This window comes from Carcharhinus amblyrhynchos, unplaced genomic scaffold (genome assembly GCF_965287045.1).
Source record: "Carcharhinus amblyrhynchos unplaced genomic scaffold, sCarAmb.v2.hapA scaffold_53, whole genome shotgun sequence".
Taxonomy (NCBI): Eukaryota; Metazoa; Chordata; class Chondrichthyes; order Carcharhiniformes; family Carcharhinidae; genus Carcharhinus; species Carcharhinus amblyrhynchos.
The window spans coordinates 282,262-302,594 of NW_027649794.1; the positions used below are offsets into that span (position 1 = coordinate 282,262).

General features: G+C 41.7%; 1 protein-coding gene across 1 annotated transcript; it reads left to right on the forward strand.

The window, feature by feature from the left end:
• The first annotated feature begins 3,886 nt into the window (after positions 1–3,886).
• LOC145337585 (histone-lysine N-methyltransferase PRDM9-like) lies at positions 3,887–19,763 on the forward strand. The gene is made up of 9 exons (XM_080182378.1): positions 3,887–3,958; positions 5,020–5,143; positions 7,910–7,980; positions 9,981–10,080; positions 10,969–11,106; positions 11,957–12,228; positions 16,540–16,607; positions 17,380–17,570; positions 19,459–19,763. The coding sequence occupies exons 1-9, from the start codon at positions 3,887–3,889 to the stop codon at positions 19,761–19,763; spliced, it is 1,341 nt and encodes a 446-aa protein (XP_080038504.1).
• Positions 19,764–20,333: the final 570 nt, after the last annotated feature.

Below are 20,333 nucleotides of genomic sequence, written 5' to 3' on the forward strand. Positions count from 1 at the left end.
GTGAGGCACCAGTGCTAACCACTGTGCCCCATTGAGGGAAAACAAGAGCCGGTGTGTTTACTGCATTGCGTTACCCGCCTGCCCCAGCCGCCCATTTTCTCCCGCAGGATCCGCGACGCCGCCTCTATTTATAGCAGCGCACCCCCCCCCCGGGCCGCCGACATAGGCGACACGTGATTCACGCTGCGCCAATCCGTGCGTTGCCCCGGCGTGAGGTGAGCGCGTGCCTCACGTGCCCAGGGGGCTTTGAAAAAAGGCGCCAAAACCCACTTCAGCCACCCATGGGGGAAGGGACAATATGAGGGCTCAATGGGAAAGAGAAAGAGCCTTGACATCTCATTATATATTAGAAGCTGGTAGGGGTCAATCCAGCCCCTCTTTTAAGCTCAAATGAACTCTTATTTTCATTTTTAACTCTGAGGCAACAGCACCTCTCATGCTTCCGGCTGCTGGTTATTCCATCTCAAGTAGTTCCTTGGCTGCCACCAGACTTCCAAAGTTCAGGCAAAGTAATCCATTCATCACATATGTATTTTTCTATGAGCTTTCGGGATACTAGAATACAAGAGGCACCAGAACCTACCTGAAACATCTGACATTGTTTATATTCAACAGCTTTCATCTACACTCACTTAATATCAAGTCCCCTCCAAAACAGTCATTTAGCTGTCATTTTACGCCACTTGTGTTAAAAAATTATTTAATCAGCTTTATGAGGAAATTAGTTTGTAAATTGCATATAATATTTTAGACGTGTGATCATTTATTTCAGTGAAAAAATAACAAATTTACTGAAGGAAATTTAGCTCAATTGATGATGCTGATGTCAGGTACGGTAGAGGTACGGTACCTGACACCAGCATCATCAATTGAGCTAAATCACAGCGCTCAAATATTTACAATTAGTAACATCACTCGAGCAAAAATGATCATAGACTTTATTTTCAATATTTCTGAATTTCATTAGATTCAAACTTCCCAGAGCTGAGCTAAATTGACAAAATTCTGTTTTGTTGAGGTACGGAACGGTGGGAAACAAATTCAAGAACAGGTTGTAGTCGGTTGATGAGGGTTGATAAGGAATTATTTGACAGTGGGGTTGTGTAACCATCAGTGTGAGCATCCATGACCCAGATTACCCATGAATAACAATACTGAAGAGTAACCGGCAACAACAACTTTAAATAATCCACCCGATTGTGCTTCAGTATTACTGGGTCTGTTATACTGATCATATTGCTCATCGTGATGTTCAGAAACAACACAGTACCCATGTTGATTCTTAATTGGCTTCCAAACGGCCGAGCAAAACACTTTATTCAAGAGCAACAAATTCTGGTCTTGCCAGCAATGCCCACCTCCCGTGAAAGAAAAATAAAAACAAAGACAAGCTATCAATGTCCTCAGCCTTCTCTCTAATCAATCGCTTGATGGCGTTGCTGTTCCTCACACTCAATTCACAAAGTAAATTTGTCCAGAATTTCCAGGCAACACCCCCACCTCCTTGACTTCGAGATAGATGGGCAGTTAGTACCAATCTGTGCAGTTCCATTTCTTTCACTTAAAGTGGTTGTGTTTTTGGAGCTATTGTGATGTCTGAACTCATTGTGATGCTCAGAGTGAGGATGAGACTTGCTCTGTGATCTCATGGTTTGACTGAACCAGCGAAAGTGGACCTCACCTTGATGAAACAGTTGATCAAACACTCCTGGAGCTTTCACTCAGTTCACAATGACAGAATGACCTCGAACGTGGAAACAGATACCCATGTCCGAAAATGCACTCTGTCCAACTGCATTTCCTTCACTGAAACTGATCGTTTACTCTCCTGCCTCCAATATACTCAGTTCTCAATCTGTTGTGATATTTGATCTCACGGTGAGACTCATTGTGAGGGTGAGGCTTGCTCTGTGATGTGCCCGTTTGACCCCTTCAGTAAAAGGAGCCACATCTGAATGAAATTCTGTTTGGTAAATACCCATGGGCTCCATTTAGGGTACTGCCTGTCACAAAATTCGAACATTTACGAAGCATGAATTGGGTTTGGTGAAAGTTCAGTCATCCACACAGAAAGACTAAATACCCCAAACACCTCACTGCTATATCTTATTGTTTTTCAGTGAACACTTCCAGCATCTGTTGAATATTATTTTCAGGGTAATAACAGACAAATACACTGCCCAGCAATCGTCTTAGATTGAGAAGAATTTGAGAATGTTCCTCTAGCATGAGAAGAACCACTGGCTTATAGGAATCGAATGAACGCAATTAAAAGGATTGTCTTAAATAAACAAGGCAATGTTATTCCCTGTAATCGGGATCATTTGCTTACAAAAAGCGATCCATTTTATTACACAATTTCAAAACGATCACATGTTTGGCGATAGTGTGTGTTCTTATTCATGGAGCACAATCAGCATCAGTTTATGTGTAAACACAGGTCTAGACTCTCTCCTGTCACACGCTGCATTGCTCTGTAAATGGTCTGCTCCACCCAGGCATTGAGTCACCTCATCAACACAACCCTCCCAATAAATTCTCCCCGCCCTAAGGAAATGGATTGGTTACTTTGCACACACACATAACTAATCATCATTGCAATGTTCTCTTTCTTCAGTGTAAACATTTCTCTGTTTTCCAAAACTATATTTTCAACTTTCAGTCTCTTGTTCCTTTCTTCAATTTAGTGATCCCAAATTCTTTCCAGTGAAAGTAAATGTGGAGTAAATCAGAATAAGGAGTTTTATTCATTGAAAGGTTTGTTCTTGTTTCAGTGGCAGGTGAAGCTATTGAGGTGATTTTGTGAGACACATTGCATTAATGTGACTGCAATGATCACTGGAGAGGTGACAATTGGAGCAGAATCTTTCCCGGTTGGGCGGCGGCGCGAAGAGAGTGCGCCTGCGCGGCACCACGTGCCAGCCCAGGGAGGCGGAGCGCGAGGACTTCGGAAAAAGGCGCCAAGGAGCCGGAGGAGCTCGAGGTTGAAGTCATCGTTCAGGGAGGGACCGGGGATATAAATAGAGGCGGCGGGACCGGACGGCGCTGAGTTTGCGGGAGGTTGAAGGAGGGAGAGGGAGAGGGAGAGGGAGAGGGAGGAGTGGGGCGTGCGTGGGGCGTGGGTAGGACGTGGGACGACGGAGATAGTCAAGAGAGTGGCAGATGGAGCAAATCATAATTAATTTCAACCTTTCACACACTGAGGGACTGGAGCTGAAAGAAATAACTGAGGAGAGCAACACCTACAATTTAAACTTCAATCATTCAGAGAAGTTATTTAAACTGCCTGAGAGAAAAACAAGAGCATTGATTAAATTACTGCAGATTATTTCATCAAATTATTAGATTTAAATTGAAGGAATATTTCCTGAAAGAATTTAAAGTCAAATTTCATTAATTTTATTTGAATTTTATATTTAATAGATTGATGAGAGAAATAATAATCCAGTTTATAAGTTATATTCCTAGTATACAAAATAGGAAAATTAATTTGGAATAGTTTAGTGTTGTGAGGATTTAGATTGTATTTTGATTCTTATTCAGTAAAATCAATTTGTAAATTGTATGTAATATTTCAGTGTTTTAGATAATATTTAAATTTCCTGAGGGGAAACAGGAGCCGGAGTGTTTACTTCTGGTGAGAAAGAGACTGAGGGAAAGTCAGTAAAAAGACAACTTCAGATATTAGTACCATAAACATTAGACACTACTGCTGATCGGATAGTATTTAACTGAGATTGGACTTCATTTCAGACTGTGAGAGATTAAGAAAGGAAAGAAATAATAGAGCCAGGACATAACTATTCAAAGGACTGTGGGGTAGATTAGCACAGAAAAAAATCTAGGGAAAAGTTGAGTGAATCAGGTGCCTGATGTCAGGAAGGCAATGGGTAAAAGTAAGAGCAACAGGGCAGATAGTGGAGAAGGAAAGACTGTGTCTGAGCAGAGGAAATCCAAGGTAAGACCCTGGGAGGCTTGAAATGGAAACCAGGTAGAAAATGCTGGGTCTGGGTATTTATTGCAGCTTGAGATGGGGAAGATTCAGCACATTGGTTAGCACTGCTGTCGCACAGCTCCATGGACCTGGGAATAATACCCAGTTTGGGTCGCTGTCTGTGTGAAGTGTGCATGTTCTCCCCGTGTCTGCATGGGTTTCCTCTGAGTGCTCTGGTTTCTTCCCACAGTCTGAAAGACGTGCTGGTTAGGCGCATTGACCCAAACAGGTGCTGGACTGTGGCGATTTTCACCGTACGTGGGAATTTCACAGTAACTTCATTGCAGTGTTAATGTACTTACTTATGATGAATAAGTAAATAAAATGCAGCTGGTCAGTTAGATAATTATTGCAGGTTGAGGTGGGGTAGATTCAGCTGGTCAGTCACATTAATACTGCAAGTTGGGAGTGAATGAGTTCCCAGTGTGTCAATGGGATTAAGAATGTCAATATTGATCAGTGAGACCATTCAGTCCATCTAGTTGATCCTTCCTGTGGAAATACAGAAAGTCCACCTCAGAATATAAGTTGAATTTTTTTTTCCATGCTATCTGACCCCGGTGACTTTCAGTTCTTGACAATTCTCCCTGTGACATTAATTCTGAGCTTTCTTTTTCCCAGATTTATCCCAGTCTTGTTCCAATTTAATTGAAAACAGTTTTTTGAATTTACCTTTTCCATTCCACTCAATCTTAGCTCCGACCAGAAACAGAGTGAATTCCCCTGGATATGAGAGGTGGGCTGATCGAAGTGGTGCCTCTTGGCCTTCTCCAGTTCTGTTTTTAATGAGTTACAACCCCATGATCACATGGATAACAATCATTTCATTAAATTGTTTTGTCGAGAGACTGTTCTTTATGTCAGTTTTCTACCGGTGATTATGGAGACATTGCTTTCTGGTGGAGGACATTCTTACAAAGAATGGCAAAGCTGACAGGGTGGCTAATCCCACATTTATAGAACTTATGTTGGTGAATATTATTGATTTAATGATGAGTGAGGAATCAGTTGTTTTGCATTTCCAGGTTACAGACCAGTTTAAAGACATTGCCGTTCACTTTTCCAAACACGAATGGGCAGAGCTAAGTGAGTGGGAAAAGGTCCGGTATAAGAATGTGAAGCGGAACTATGAGGCCATGCTCGCAATAGGTCTGTACAAAATCAATGTTTTCCTTTCTACATTTCTCATTCCCCTCCGGAAACTTTGACACACACAGGTACAGCATTCTTCCAATGTTACATCCAAGTGGACAATCTCAAAAGAGGACAGACTTTTGACTGGCAATTTCCATTTTATCACTGCTGAGACTTCAGGAATGAATACTGAGAAACTCCCCAGCATCAGGCTGTGAGTCCCTGAATATTAAACTAACGGCTGTGGAATAACCTGCTGAATTTTAAAATGTTCTTTCCTTCTGTGCATCAGGAATGCTGCAGTGAAAAATCCTGCTTGAGTGTTAGTTGCAATGGGATGTGGGAGATGGGGAAGCTGATCCTTGTTCACCTGACTAGCTCATGTGTACTTTTCAGCAGGAAAACTGTATTGTCAAGAAATGTTAAACTCTTGATCGATATTTTTACTCCTTCCCAATCTAAAGACAGATCACTTCTCCCAATTCTATGTCACTGTGGTGGAAATGAGCTAACTGCCCACCCACATTGGATCTCGGAGTTTGTGAGCTTTGTGAATTTGAAACCATTATTATGCAGAAGATTTTAACAAATAATCAACTTTGAGAATCTGACAGCTTTCATATTATGAGATTCTTCCCAGCCCCACTAATCTCTACCAAGCAAATTACTGAATGTCGCGAAAAGTGTGTTTGATAGCAGCCTTCCTCAGCACCTGTCATTGCAGTTTTGAAAGAGGTGTTAGGATATGTATACTTTTCCCTCACATTCTCCCTTCCCTGAGAGGACAGCTTCCAAACCAATGGTGCACCGCAGCCTCCATCAATTGATTTCCAATCGATTTTGGCCATTTTACACCATAATGAAATATAATGATTTATATCAGAGAGCCAATGGCCTTTGCACAAAGGGTAAAATTGTGACTTGTTGTCATGATTGGTTTGTAACAACAGGTTTGTGTAGAAATTACCATGAACAGTAAATGAGCTAACAAATCAAAATCCACATTCATTAAGATAAAGATTACCCTTGTTGATATATGGAGGAATATTGCAGTTAGGAAGAACACAGATTGTTTGGAAGCAGTGGAGACGTGAATTGCAGTGATATTGTCACTTCAGTAGTAATCCAGGGCAATGCTCTGGGGATCCGAGTTTTATCCCACCATGGCAGAGAGTGCAATTTGAATTGGATGAAATCTGGAAATAACAATTTAACGATGACCATGAAACCATTGTTGTAAAACCCCCCCAACTGGTTCACGACTCCTTTAGGGAGGGAAATCTTTCATCTGCCTACATGTGACTCCAGCCCTACAGCATTGTGGTTTGTTCTTAACTGACCTCTGAAATGACCGAATAAGCCACTCAGTTCAATTAGGAATGGGCAATAAATGTTGGCCCAACCACTAATACCCAAATCCCATAAAAAAAAGTGAAGTGAAGAGTACTGTTCTGTTTTACTTGATGTAGAAATGAATGGAAGTGGATGAAAAATTAAAGTTTTCCTCGTTCACTCCTTCTTTACATAGATTCTAACACAGGTATAATGGAGGCAAACTGCATCTCAGATGTCATTATTGCCCTGCTTTTCCCCAGGATAGTAAGAAGTCTCAACACCAGGTTAAAGTCCAACAGGTTTATTTACTCCCCAGGATCAGAGAGTGGCCATCAGCTGTCACAAACGTAAAGCTCCTTTCTTCCAACTCTACAATTGGTACAGTAGGGATCAGTGAGGTATCAGCAATAACAACTGTGAGATGACTCTTTGATGTCGTGGGTCTGAGTGCTATGTTTCCAGCACTCTAGTGTGACATAAAATCCCCTTTTCATCTGAGGAGGTTGGGCAGGATTTAAATTGAGCTGCCAAAGGTAGAAGGAAACTCTCTGTACTGCTCTTTGCTGATATTCTAAAATGGTTGGATTAATTTGGCAGGTACTGATGTCAGGAAGGGAAGTCAAATACTGTAGGTAATAGGAATATTTTTATTTTTACAGGATTGAATGTACCGAAGCCTGCATTCATGTCAAGACATTGCAGAGGGCATCAACCTCCTGTGTGTGAATCTAGTGATTCAGATGAAGATTGGACACCTAAACTTCTTGTGAAAAACCCACCACGTAAATTGAAAATGTTTTCTTCATTAAAATATTCAAAGCACTTTTTGTTCACCCTGATTCTTGCCTTGAGCTCGTCAAAGGCAGTTACTTTACTTTGGTGTTTTAGAGAGCTGGAAGATAAATAAATTGAATATTTTTCTTTAGGTTTTTGTATAACTCTCACTTTCATTAAGGGAGCAGAATTCAGTGTAAATTGCTCACCTTCTGTGTTTTCAAAGAAGTTGAACATCTTCTAGAGTGGGACTGGAACCCTAGGGCCATCTGATTAAATATGAGATGCTCACTTTTGTATATATTCATTTGATCAGACAAAATGAACCAAAAATCATTAAATGGATGACAGTCTATGATGGGTCAGTGTAACCGACCCAAAACATCAAAGGAAATTGAACTAACTGAAGAGAAATATAATTTCCTGGGGTGATGATGCACCCCAGACCCTGACATTTCTACCAGTCTCTGAGAATCTGGAAATGTTTTGCATATACCTGTATATGGGCATAGGAAATTAATGTAAGCTTTCTTTGTCTAATTTTTGTTTATTTATGTTTTGACTACTTTAGATACAGAGTGTTACATAGTTCTGGAATTGCCAGTCTGCTAACATAAAAAGCAGAAACATATGAAAACAGAAATCTAAAATATCATTATCATTCTTTTAAAGAGGTGAGAAGCTTTAAGCTTCCTTTCAAGAATGAAGATAGCAAGAAGACTGAGAAAGTTTACATCAAAAAGGTAATTCAATGGACAGAAATTGAGATGAGACAATTATATCAAGATGGAAACAAGCTGTTAGATACTCAGTGCAGGCCTGTCAGCATCTGAAAGATATCGAGCTGCAGGATTCCAACCCTAACTTTAACCAGCTATTCTCCTTCAGACTGAAATTGACCTGTCCACACTTTCAGCATTTTCTGTCTTCATTTATTTTAATATCAGCTTGAATGCGACTGGCTAGCCCATCCCTAATTGCCCTTGAGAAGATGGTGATGAGGTACCTTCTTAAACCGCTGCCATCCACATGATGTATACACATTCTCAGTGCTGGTAGGGATGGAGTTCCAGGATTTTAACCCACCCTATTCCAGCACTTAATGTTTCTTTTTATCAATGTGACATGTCTGCTTTGTGTCTCTGGGAACTTAATTGTGCTTGTATTTATATCCCTTAACTGCAGTTCATCCTGTCTGAATTTCATGAATTGGGGATTCCAAAAATTAATTTTTCATAATGTTGTTGATGAATAAATTGTTCCAAAGTCTGTGAACAGTTTGGAATATCGTCAAACTTGTTAGATGGTTAGATGGTTAACTTTATTTGTTGCCATGAGGCTCCAGAGTGTGGTTGATAAAGATCAACTTCAGTGATCACTGATACGTCACTGAACTCTGTAGCTGGGCTGAATCAGGGTCACTGCAGTTTTGACGTCTTGAGCTCTACTGGAAACATCAGTTTGCGTGTGACGTTGAAAGGCATCATGATCAAGCTCTGATTTCATGCTCCCTGAGTTGTGATTTTCATGTTAATATTTGCTGTGTAGTGATTTGAACAAGAGAATGGATACTGATTAACACCTATGGAATGTATTTTAATTTCTTCAGAAAAGTTGAGAGAATGAAAGAAAACCAAGTATAGTATCTGATTATTATTTACTCACACAGATAATTCCTCAATTGTGGATTTTCTTTCTGTAATTGCCTTGTAGAAATGTGGATGTACTTCAATTCAAATAGATAGTGCTATGCGTTAGAATGAAGAAATTTCCAGTTGCTTGTGTGCCTCAGGTAGAATTCAATGTTGTTTGTTGGACAAAACTATTTCTCTTTCAGCAAGTGTGCATGAGTTTGTATAATTGATGATACCAGCGAACAGAACACAGGAGGATGGTATCAAACATGGGAACTTTCTGAAATGTGTAGCTTGGTGCTACACTGGTGAGCGACTGGTTTTCTCAGGTTGTGGGACATCTTTGTTTACTAAATATATCAAAAATAACAGAGTGTAATATTGACAAATACTTTGTCTTGTAGATAATCAAAAAATCCACATGTTCTACATTTCAGAACCAAAATGATCCATCATTGAATGCATCCCCTTCAGAAGAGAATAAAAATGATGGCTTTGGGGGCTTCCCGAATGACACTGTCTCAGCTATGGCAGATTCAGTTTCCTTTAAAAATATCAACAAAGAAACAGGTACATTAGTTTGGGAAAGTGATGCTCGTAATGAATCCATTATAGGTTTTTGTTGTGGAATAAAGAATTTCAGTAATGTATACTGATTTTAAATACCTGGGGAAATTTCAAGGATGAATTTCTCTATGTTGAATATGTAGTAGGGAAAATGTTTGAATCTATCATAAAAGAAAAAATAGCGAGACATCTGGATTTGAATTGTCCCATTGGAAAGACTCAGCATGGGTTCGTGAAGGGCAGCTCGTGTTTGACTGATTTGGTGGAATTCTTTGAGAATATTCCATGTGCAGTGGACAATGGGGAACCTGTAAATGTGGTGTATCTGGATTTCCTGAAGGCATTTGAAAGGTGCCTGCATAAGATAAATGTGCAGATGTTACGGAGAATGTATTAGCATGAATAGAGGATTGGTTAACTAACAGAAAGCAAAGAGTGGAGATAAATGGGTGTTTTCTGCTTGGCGATCAGTGATGAGTAGTGTGCCTCAGGGATCAGGGTTGAGATTGCAATTGTTTACGATTTACGTAAATGATTTGAAGTTGGGGATCAAGTTTAAATTCACAGATGACATTAAGATGAGTGGCAGAACAAAGTGTACAGGGGACGTTGAATGCCTGAAAAGGGGTATCGATAATCCAAGTGAGTGGGCAAGGGTCTGGCGGATGGAGTGCAATGTTGGTAAATGTGAGGTAATCCATTTTGGTAGGAGCAACAGCAAAATGGACTAATATTTAAATAGTAAGAAATTGCATCTTGCTGCTGTGCAAAGGGATGGAGTTTAAAAACAATGAGGTTATGTTACAGCTGTACAAGGTGCTGGTGAGGCCCTTGTTTGAGAATGGATATGCTGGCACTGGAAGGGGTGCAGAGGTGGTTCACAAAGTTGAATCTGGAGTTGAGAGGATTGGCTTATGAGGGGAGACTGAGTAGGCTGGGGCTATAGTCATTGGAATTCTGAAGAATGAGGGGAGATCATGTTGAAAGATATAAGATTATCAAGGGAATAGATGAGACAGAAGCAAGGAAGTTGTTTCTACTAGCAGGTGAAACTAGAACTAGGGGGGAAAGCCTCAAAATAAAGAGGAGATTTAGGACTGAATTGAGGAGGAACTTCTTCACACAAAGGGTTGTGAATCTGTAGAATTCCGTGCCCAGTGAGGCAGTTGAGACCACCTCATTGAATGTTTTTAAGGCCAGGATAGATACATTTTTGAACAGTAAAGGAATTAAGGGCTATGGTGAGCGGGCGGCTAAGTGGAGCTGAGTGCGCAAAAACATCAGCCATGATCTTTTTGAATGGTGGACCAGGCTCGAGGGGCCAAATGGCCTACTCCTGCTCCTAGTTCTTATGTTCGTATGTTAATGTGACCAGTGCAAGAGTGATTGAAGTTGTATAAACTTGCTGATCATCTGTACTATGTAAATACCTTCAATATCTGCTATTCAAACAGACGACCTTTTGTATATGAAGCATTACAGTTGATTTGTTCAAGATCTGTTCCATGATGTTTTTGATTTATTCTGCAGTTGGTTGTGCTGGAAATAGCGTGGGATCAAAAAATCAACAGGCGACCAAAGAGATTGAAAGTCGAAGATACAATTTAAGAAATAGAGAGAGAAAGGTTTACACTGAAGAAAGGGAACTTTGTGATGACGACTACCTGTGTATGTGCAAAGTATCCCATCCTTGTTTCAGGAAGAATTTATTGGGAGGGTTAGTGTGATGACAGAAGGCCTTGGTAAGCCAGGGCATTGCCACAACAAGACAGCACGGCATGGTGGCAGGGGAGGAGTGAAGGCCTGTGTTTACCTTCTTCTTTATTAATCTATTAGAATCACAAAAATAGCCCCAAACTGTTGGTTATAATTCTGAAATTGTGCAATAAAATAGAATATGACTTCTTGCTTTTGTAAACTTCAATCCTCTGGTTATAGGAATAACAGCTATGTCTATTGTTGGCAGTACATTTCATTATATTTATTCAATATACTGTAAGAATGATGTTTGGAGTTCCTCAGTCTGGGAAGATATGTGGGTAGTGACAATTTGTAATTATCTCTGTAATTATAGCTTGTTACTGCACGCATGATATTCAGGCTTTCTTGAAATTCAGTCTCCATTTTCAAAGTCCCGGTGCTGTCCATGCATATCATCTCAGGTGGAGCTTGGCTTGGAGATACTTTTGCCAGAGTTTGCATTGTTATTGTTCCTGATATCAATGTTACCTTTTGGAGTGAAGGACTGAACACATTGCCCAGAACAAACCCTTTTGTACAATAGAGTGGAGAATATCTGACTGATACCGGATGTAATTTTCAGTAAGGGAAGATACTCAGTCACTTTCATCATCTGATCAATCAGAAAGATCCTGCTTCTATTTGCAAACTGAATTGCAATTAGACAATAAAGACCTATAATAGGTTATCTTCCCTTCTCAGAAAAAGCCCTTTCATCTTTATAAATGCTGAATAATGAACTTAAACCCTGATTGATCTTTAATTTGTTTCTTGATAGTTTGTGAAGATTGTGAGATATTCTTCATTGAAGAATGCCCTGTGCATGGTCTTCCAGTATTCATCAAGGACACAGTTGTTGAATTCAGCCAACCAGACAGAGCACATTTAACCCTTCCAGAGGGTCTGAGCATCGCAACTTCAAAAATTCGAAAAGCGGGTCTTGGTGTATGGAATGAAGGAAAGGTTATTCCCAAAGGAGTTCACTTTGGTCCATATGAAGGAATTGTATCAAATGAAGAGTCAGCTGCTGTCAGTGGATATTCATGGATGGTGAGTTTTGAAAATGGTTCTCAATTTTCTTTCTTATTTCAAGAGAAAGTTCAGTCTTCATCTGAATGAAGTTTCAATTAGTTATTTAAGATTCCTGTTCCTGGTTACTATTGGATGTAACTGATAAATGGAAAACAAGTGAAGACAAAATCGGCTTTATTGAGCTTTATCTGATGTGAAGAGTGAATCTAATTTAAATTGGTAAATTAGGTAAGGGAAGGCTGAAACAATACTGTCAGGATTTGAGCATCTTGCCTCAGCCAATCTCCCAGGGCCCGAATAATCACTCTGAATGCATCCGTCTCTCTAGCCGACAGTGCTGATTTATTCATTTAGTTTGAAAACATGTGGATATGTTCACAAGTGATAACTGGATTACTGGGATATGCACATTGGAAGTCTAGCAGCAACCAAGGAATGCTTTGAGTCGGAATCACCACTAACAGAAAGCAAAAAGCAAATGCACCTCAATCAGGCTGAAACCCAGTAAACACCACCACAGGATAAATCATTTCAATTCATCCAAAGATACATCCAAGTTAATTGCAGCTTTCCACAGAGGTGCTTTGTCAATATTCAGAAAGAAATCAAGAGTCAAAATTCTTCAATGTCAAAGACTTCTCCACCACTGCCAATGAGAATGGAGAATTTGGTGCTTGGCCAAATCTGAATTCACAGCAGTGGGACTGGAGAATCCAGTCATGGGTGAGATTGGAGAATTCAGGCCCAGATCTTCATCTGACAAAACTCCTCCCTCTGAAGACCAACTCAGACCCCCCAACGTCTTACCTTTAGATAAAATCTTTACCTGTCAGCCCAAAATTCCTCATTAAAATAAATCTCTGCTGTTGGCCGAGGCGAAGTTTGATTTCTATCTGTCCCTGTTTGTCTTCCATTGTCCCACTCATTCCTTATTTCTAATCACTTTTCATTTCACTGCTCACACCTTCTCTCCTTTTTCTCATCTCTCTCCTCAGCTGATTTTGTGATCTTCCTGTTCCTCTGCTCTCTGTTCTACCCTTCAACCAGTTCTCTTTTTTTTAATCTCTGTTCTCCATGTTCCCTCCCCTTTGCTTTATTCATATCCTTTTGCACACATGAGGAACTAAACATTGGAAATCAGGATAATTTGTTCTTTGGCTGGGCTGAGATTATCATGGGTCTCTCATTGATGGACACCTTAATTGTTTACAAAACTAACACAATTTCCCCATGTTGGGAAAGTGGTGCCATTAGGCAGTGATGAGTTAGTCTTTGAGATATCTGAGTGGGAAAAGTTGTGGAAGAGATTGCAACGGGACAGAGAGCAACATGGCAGAGAACACTAATATCTTCACTTAGTTCAGGGATCATTCCTCAAAAGTGTATTAACCAGGGTTCAAGGTAAGCATATTCCTCTTCGAGTGAAGGACAAGGTTGGTAGAAGTAGGGAATCCTGGATAACTTGGGATATTGAGGCCCTGGTCAAGAAGAAGGAGGCACATGACCTGCATAGGCAGCTGGGATCATGTGGATCCCTTGAAGAGTAGGGAGGGTATAGGAGTAGAGTTAAGAGAGAAATCAGGAGTGCAAAAAGAGGACACGAGATTGCTTTGGCAGAAAGGGCAAAGGAGAATCCAAAGAGCTTCTACAAATGCATAAAGGGCAACAGATTAACAAGGGAGAGAGTAGGGGCTCTTAAGGATCAAAGACTAACTCATCACTGCCTAATGGCACCACTTTCCCAACATGGGGAAATTGTGTTAGTTTTGTAAACAATTAAGGTGTCCATCAATGAGAGACCCATGATAATCTGTGTGCGGATCCACAAGAGATGGCTGAGATCCTAAATGAATATTTCTCATCAGTATTTACTGTTAAGAAAAGCATGGATGTTAGGGAACTTGGGAAAATAAATAGTGATGTCTTGAGGAGTGTACGTATAACAGAGAAGGATGTGTTGGAAGTCTTCAAGCTCATCAAGGTAGATAAATCCCTGTGGACCTAATGAAGTGTATCCCAGGACATTATGGGAGGCTAGGGAGAAAGTTGCAAGTCCCCAAGCAGAGATACTTGAATCATCAACAGCCACAGGTGAGGTACCTGAAGATTGGAGGGTGGCAAATTAAGAACATAAGAATAAGAACATAAGAAATAGGAGCAGGAGTAGGCCATCTGGCCCTTCGAGCCTGCCCCGCCATTCAATAAGATCATGGCTGATCTGTCGTGGCTCAGTTCCACATTCCCGCCCTCTCCCCATAACCCTTAATCCCCTCTCTTATCAAAAACCCATCAACCCGCGTCTTAAAAATATTTAGCGAGGCAGCCTTCACCACTTCAAATTGTGTGACTTTGTTTAAAAACAGCTGCAAGGAAAAGCCTGGGAACTACAAGACAATGAACCTCACATCTGTACCGGGTAAGTTGTTAGGAGGTATTCTGAGAGACAGGCTCTACAGGCATTTAGAGATGCAAGGACTGATTAGGGACAGTCAGCATGGCTTTGTGAGTGGGAAATCATGACTCTCAAATTTGATGGAGTTTTTAGATGGGGTAACCAAGAAGGTAGATGTGGGCAGTGCAATTGATGTTATCTACATGGACTTTAGTAAGACCTTTGACAAGGAACTGCATGGTAGGTTGTTGCATAGGGTTCTCTCATGGGATCCAGGGTGAGGTAGCCAAAGTGATACTTGAGAAATAATACACTGGCACAGGAGGGGGTGCAAAAGACATTCATTAGGTTGATTCTGGAATTAAGAGGGTTGGCTTATGAAGAGAGACTGAGTAGACTGGGTTATACTCATTGGAATTCAGAAGAATGAGGAGAGATCTTATAGAAACATAAGATTATGAAAGGAATAGATAAGATAAAAGCAGGGAAATTGTTTCCTCTGGTGGGTCAAACTAGAACTAAGGGGCATAGTCTCAAAATAAAGGGGAGCAGATTTAGGACTGAGTTGAGGAGTAACTTCTTCTCACAAAAGGTTGTGAATCTGTGGAATTCCCTGCCCAGTGAAGCAGTTGAGGCTACCTCTGAAAGATTTTAATGCAAGGATAAATAAATTTTTGAACAGTAAAGGAATTAAGGATTATGGTGAGCAGTTGGGTAAGTGGAGCTGAGTCCACAAAAAGATCAGCCATAATTTTATTGAATGGCAGAGCAGGCTCGAGGGCATGATGGCCTGCACCTCCTCCTAGTTCTTATGTTCTTATATACAAAATTAGCTTGATGACAGAAGACAGAGTGTGGTTGTAGAAGGTTGTTTTTCAAACTGGAGGCTTGTGACCAGCTGCGTGCCTCAAGGATCAGTGCTGGGTCCATTATTTGTCCTTTATATTAATGATTTGGATGAGAACGTCGGAGACATGGTGAGTAATTTTGCAGATGACACCAAGATTGGTGGCATAGTGGACAGTGAAGAAGGTTACCTAGGATTGCAACAGGATCTTGATCAGTTGGGCCAGTGGGCTGACAAATGGCAGACGGAGTTTAATTTAGATAAATGCGAGGTGATGCATTTTGGGAGATCAAACTAGGGCAGGGCTTACTCAGTTAATGGTAGGGCATTGGGTAGAGTTATAGAACAAAGAGATCTAGGGGTACAGGTTCATAGTTCCTTGAAAGTGGAGTCACAGGTGGACAGTGTGGTGAAGAAGGCATTTGGCATGCTTGGTTTCATTGTCAGAGCATTGAATACAGGAGTTGGGATGCCCTGTTGAAGTTATAAAAGACATTGGTAAGGCCAGACTTGGAATACTGTGTACAGTTCTAGTCACCCTATTATAGAAAGGATATTATTAAACTAGAAAGAATGCAGTAAAGATTTACTAGGATGCTACTGGGACTTGATGGTTTGAGTTAGGCTGGATAGACTGGGATTTTTCGTTGGAGTGTAGGAGACTTAGTAGGATATTATAGAGGTTGATAAAATATATAGATCAGGGGCATAGATCAGTTAGATGGTCAATATATTTTACCAAATGTGAGCAATTGGGACTAGCTTAGTGGTTGTAAGGAAGGCAGCGTGGCCAAGTTGGGTTGAACAGCCTGTTTCCACGCTGTAAACCTCTGATTCTCAGACTGACTTTGTGAAGCTCCCTGAAACTGTTCACCATCTCTGTGTTTGTAGCTTGTATGTAGCTCTGGGATATCTAATTCAATGGTATAATCACAGAAATCAGATTAGGGTTTGGTTAAGTTTTATTGCAAGAAGTGAGAGATCACGACCAACACCTTGCCATTTGTATTCAGCATGATCACCTGTGAAAACAAAGGTCAAATTGATTTTCTAAACTTTGAATAATCTTTTATTAAATACTTTTCTGCAGATCAGTAAAGGCAAGCAGGATTTTGAATATATTGACGCGAAAGATGAATCTAATTCAAATTGGATGAGGTAAGGGAAAACTGATACAATATTGTCAGGATTTGAGCACCTTGGCCCCAGCCAGTCCTCCTGAGGCTGAATGATCACCCTGAACCCATCCCTGTTTCTGAGGCTGATTGGACTGATTTCCTCATTCCTCCGTCTGACTCAGTGTTTTCCTCCTTGCTGTACAATCTTGAGCTGCAGCATGATGCCACAGGAGTTTCTGCTCCACTGCAACATTCAAACACAGCAAAGGACAGCCTGGATCTACCTTTGTGCAGATTTCCAAATAACTAATTTGACACAACTGAGGGCCCCAAGCTTTTGATTTTAAACATGCTGAGTTAAGAGTGAGTTTTTGGGTGATGAAGAGAGTTGGGCAGTGAGATGGTTTCTGAGTAAAGATCCCAGCAGGCTATCCTTGTCCCTTGATATGTATTTGATATGTGACATGGTGCCTGGCAAATGGCTTGCTGCAAAATACTCGGCTTATTCTAGAAGAGGAAGTGCAGCAGGAAGACTCTGGAACTGGGAAATGCATACCTCTGGAGATGTCTACCGCCTCACCTGAAGTTCCCCCTGCTGTCTCCCCTGAAATGTTGAGGCGACTGTTTTTGATACCTACACTGAAACAATTGGTCTCCACTGAGTGTCCCCTCCAACAGTGTGCTTGAAATATGACAATGGGTGGAGAGATCCCCTGTCATTCTCACACACTATACTAGCATGTTTCTCATTGTGTATTGATGCAACAATGTGAACTGAGCTTTCAGCAGTTGAGTATTCACTTATGTTCCAGATTTGTTAACTGCGCCAGGAAGGAGGAGGAGCAGAACCTTGTGGCCTTTCAGCACCAAGGCAAAATTTACTACAGGACCTGCAAGCCTGTTCTCCCTCACTGTGAGCTGTTGGTCTGGTATGGGGATGAATACGCAAAGGAACTGGGCATCAAATGGATGACAATGTGGAATTCAAAACAACAATCGAAATGTAAGAATTCTGACCAAAACTGGGAATTTAGGTGAAAGATCCTTTTATTTTTTGTGATAATGTCATTGTGAAAAAGTGCCACATTATAGACTTGTTGACAAATTGAAGTCTGCGGTATTAATGGTTCAGTCATACAGTTGGTACAAAATCAATCCGGGCTTCCCAAACTCCTCGTGCCACAGAATCTTAGTGACCTCCCCACTGCATCAGGCGCCACAAGATTTCTCTTAATATCGACGCCCCTTTTTGTCATGAAATGAGTTCAAACATAGAAACCAAATGTCAACAAATCTTTTCTGACTATATCTGTGCACTTGTTAAGATTTATGAAGAGAAACACAGTCATAAATACATTCACCAGCTACATGACCCCCTCCCAGTTGTGTGAGAGGGTGAGTATGTGTGTGTGTGTGTGCAATGGAGTGAGTGTGAGGGGAAGAGCAGAGTATGCCTGAGAGATGGTGAAAAGCATGTGTGAAGGAGGGCATTGAGTATGAATGAGGAGAAGTTGAGTGTGTGTGAGAGGGAGTGAATGCACTTGGAGAGAGAGTAGAGTGTGAGAGACAGGGCTGTAGGGTGTGTGTGAGAGAAAGGAAGTAAGTGTTTGAGAGGGTGAGTGTGTAGCTGTCTAATATGGGCATTGGCTTTCCAGCGTCATTCCTCCCATTAAAGGTGAGAAAATATAAGGATTAAATATGTTTTAAAATGAGACTTTCTAGATTACCACCTCAGAAAGAGGGTATTTCTTCCAAAGCAATGTTGGAGCGTGGGAGGGTGTTTTGGTCAGGGGAAAATATGAAGGGGGTCATGTAGATAGTAAATGTATTTATGACTGTGCACAGATATAGTCAGAAAAGACTTATTTACATTTGGTTTCAATGTTTGAACCTATTTTGTGACAAAAAGGAGTGTTTCAGATCTGACTTTTAGACCTGTTCTCAGGCACCGCCATATGCACTCTGCACGCAAAAATATCAGCAATTCCAAATTGTGCTTCAGAAGCCTGTGGGCAGGGCTTAATGCGTCCAGAATCCTGCTGCTCCGATCAGCGCCTTGAATGATCCATGTGCAGCAAAAAAAAAGATAGAATGCGGCTCTCCTGCCACATTGCTCCCAGACTGGATAATGCCTCCCCCCGACCCCCAAAGACATTGCCCCAACATTACTGACCCCCTTATCTCCCCACCCACTCCGCCACCCAGACCAATTGTGGGCCCCTCTCCTCCTTTCCCCTTCACTGATCACAGGCAGAGTGGCAGCAGATCTCTCTTCCTGTTCACGAATCTGAAGCAGAGAGCTGTTGGACCAACACCGCCCCCCCCAACCTTTCCCCCACCCACCGATCTCTAAGAACTGTTGGACGCTTGGTACTGACGTTCTCAGTAAACGGAACACCCGAATCGGACGTTTGTGAAGCATGTCTGTTTCGCACCGATTCTGCATGGGTAAACATGGTGGTAAAGGGGAAAATGCTAGTAGGTTGGGCGTGCAGCCCATTGTCAATTTAAATACATTTAAATGGCTGTCACACCCATTTCAGGCACTGTCACAATCGCAGTCATTTTTGGGCCTTGGGGTAAAGGGGAAACCGGTACAGAGGTGGTCGAGGATCGTGTTACTTGTCTCACGCCTGACTTTACCAAGTTTTACTTGATGGTAAAATCGGGCCTGTAGACAATGTGGAGTCTAGCACGCTTTGAAAGACAGGACCTCTGACAGTGCAGCACTCCTTCACTGCGGCATCGTGCTGTCAGCCTGGATTACATACACAGATCTCTTCAATGGGCCATTTGAGCTCTGCTGTGGATCTTGATGCTGGTTTCAAGCTCCTGGCTTGGACCTAATGCTGGAATAGTTTAGACTCAGTGTTTTAGAGCTATACTTGCAGCTGCTCCTAGAGCAAGAGGCCAAGGACTGCGAAACACGATCCTGGTGAAGACTTCAGAAGGAGGCTCACCTATGGATCGGGATTACCTCATGAAGAAGGTGTTGTTCAAGTGCTATGGGTTTCAAGCAGCAGACTTCGACAGTGTGGCGCGGTACAACAACCAGCTGTTTGTTGATGTCAGCTTCAAAAGCCTGACAGTGTTGAAGGAAAAAGGCAAAGAGGGGCCCCCTCCCTATACCGACAATGGAGCCTCTGTTCACAATTACATTGCAGCGGAACCGGGTTGTCACCTTCCAAATGTATAACACCTACATCCCTGCGATGGACATGGTGATGTTCCTCTCCAGGTATGTGGAGGTGAAGGGAGAGAGCGTGGCCGTGATGGACAAGTATGGTGCCTGGACATGTAAAAGACAGGTGAAAGTCACCCTGAAGACCGATCCCAATAGAGGTCTTTTGCACCCCTCTCCAATTTTGCCATTGGAGAGAATCGAGGCTTCCTCTATTACTCGGGACAGCCATGAGTGTATCGCATCTGCAGGAAACTGGCCATTTTGCCGCAAGCTGCAGCGCCATCTTCTGCAGAAACTGCTTGCAGGAGGGACATGTAGAAAATGACTGTAAACAAAGAAATCTGTGCGGGGGCTAGCCATGTCTACAAGATCTGCTCCAAACAAAAGGTAACATATGTCCAGATCACCTATGGCGGAGCAAGAAAGGCCAATGCAAAGGAAACTCCTGCCTCCTCTGAGAACAAGAATTCCATCACAAAAGAAGTTGGCACAGAGAACGCTTCTGAAGCAAAGGTGGATGCCCCAGCACAGCAGGATGACACACCCACACCCCAAGCGGAAGGCGTACAGCCCATGCAGCAG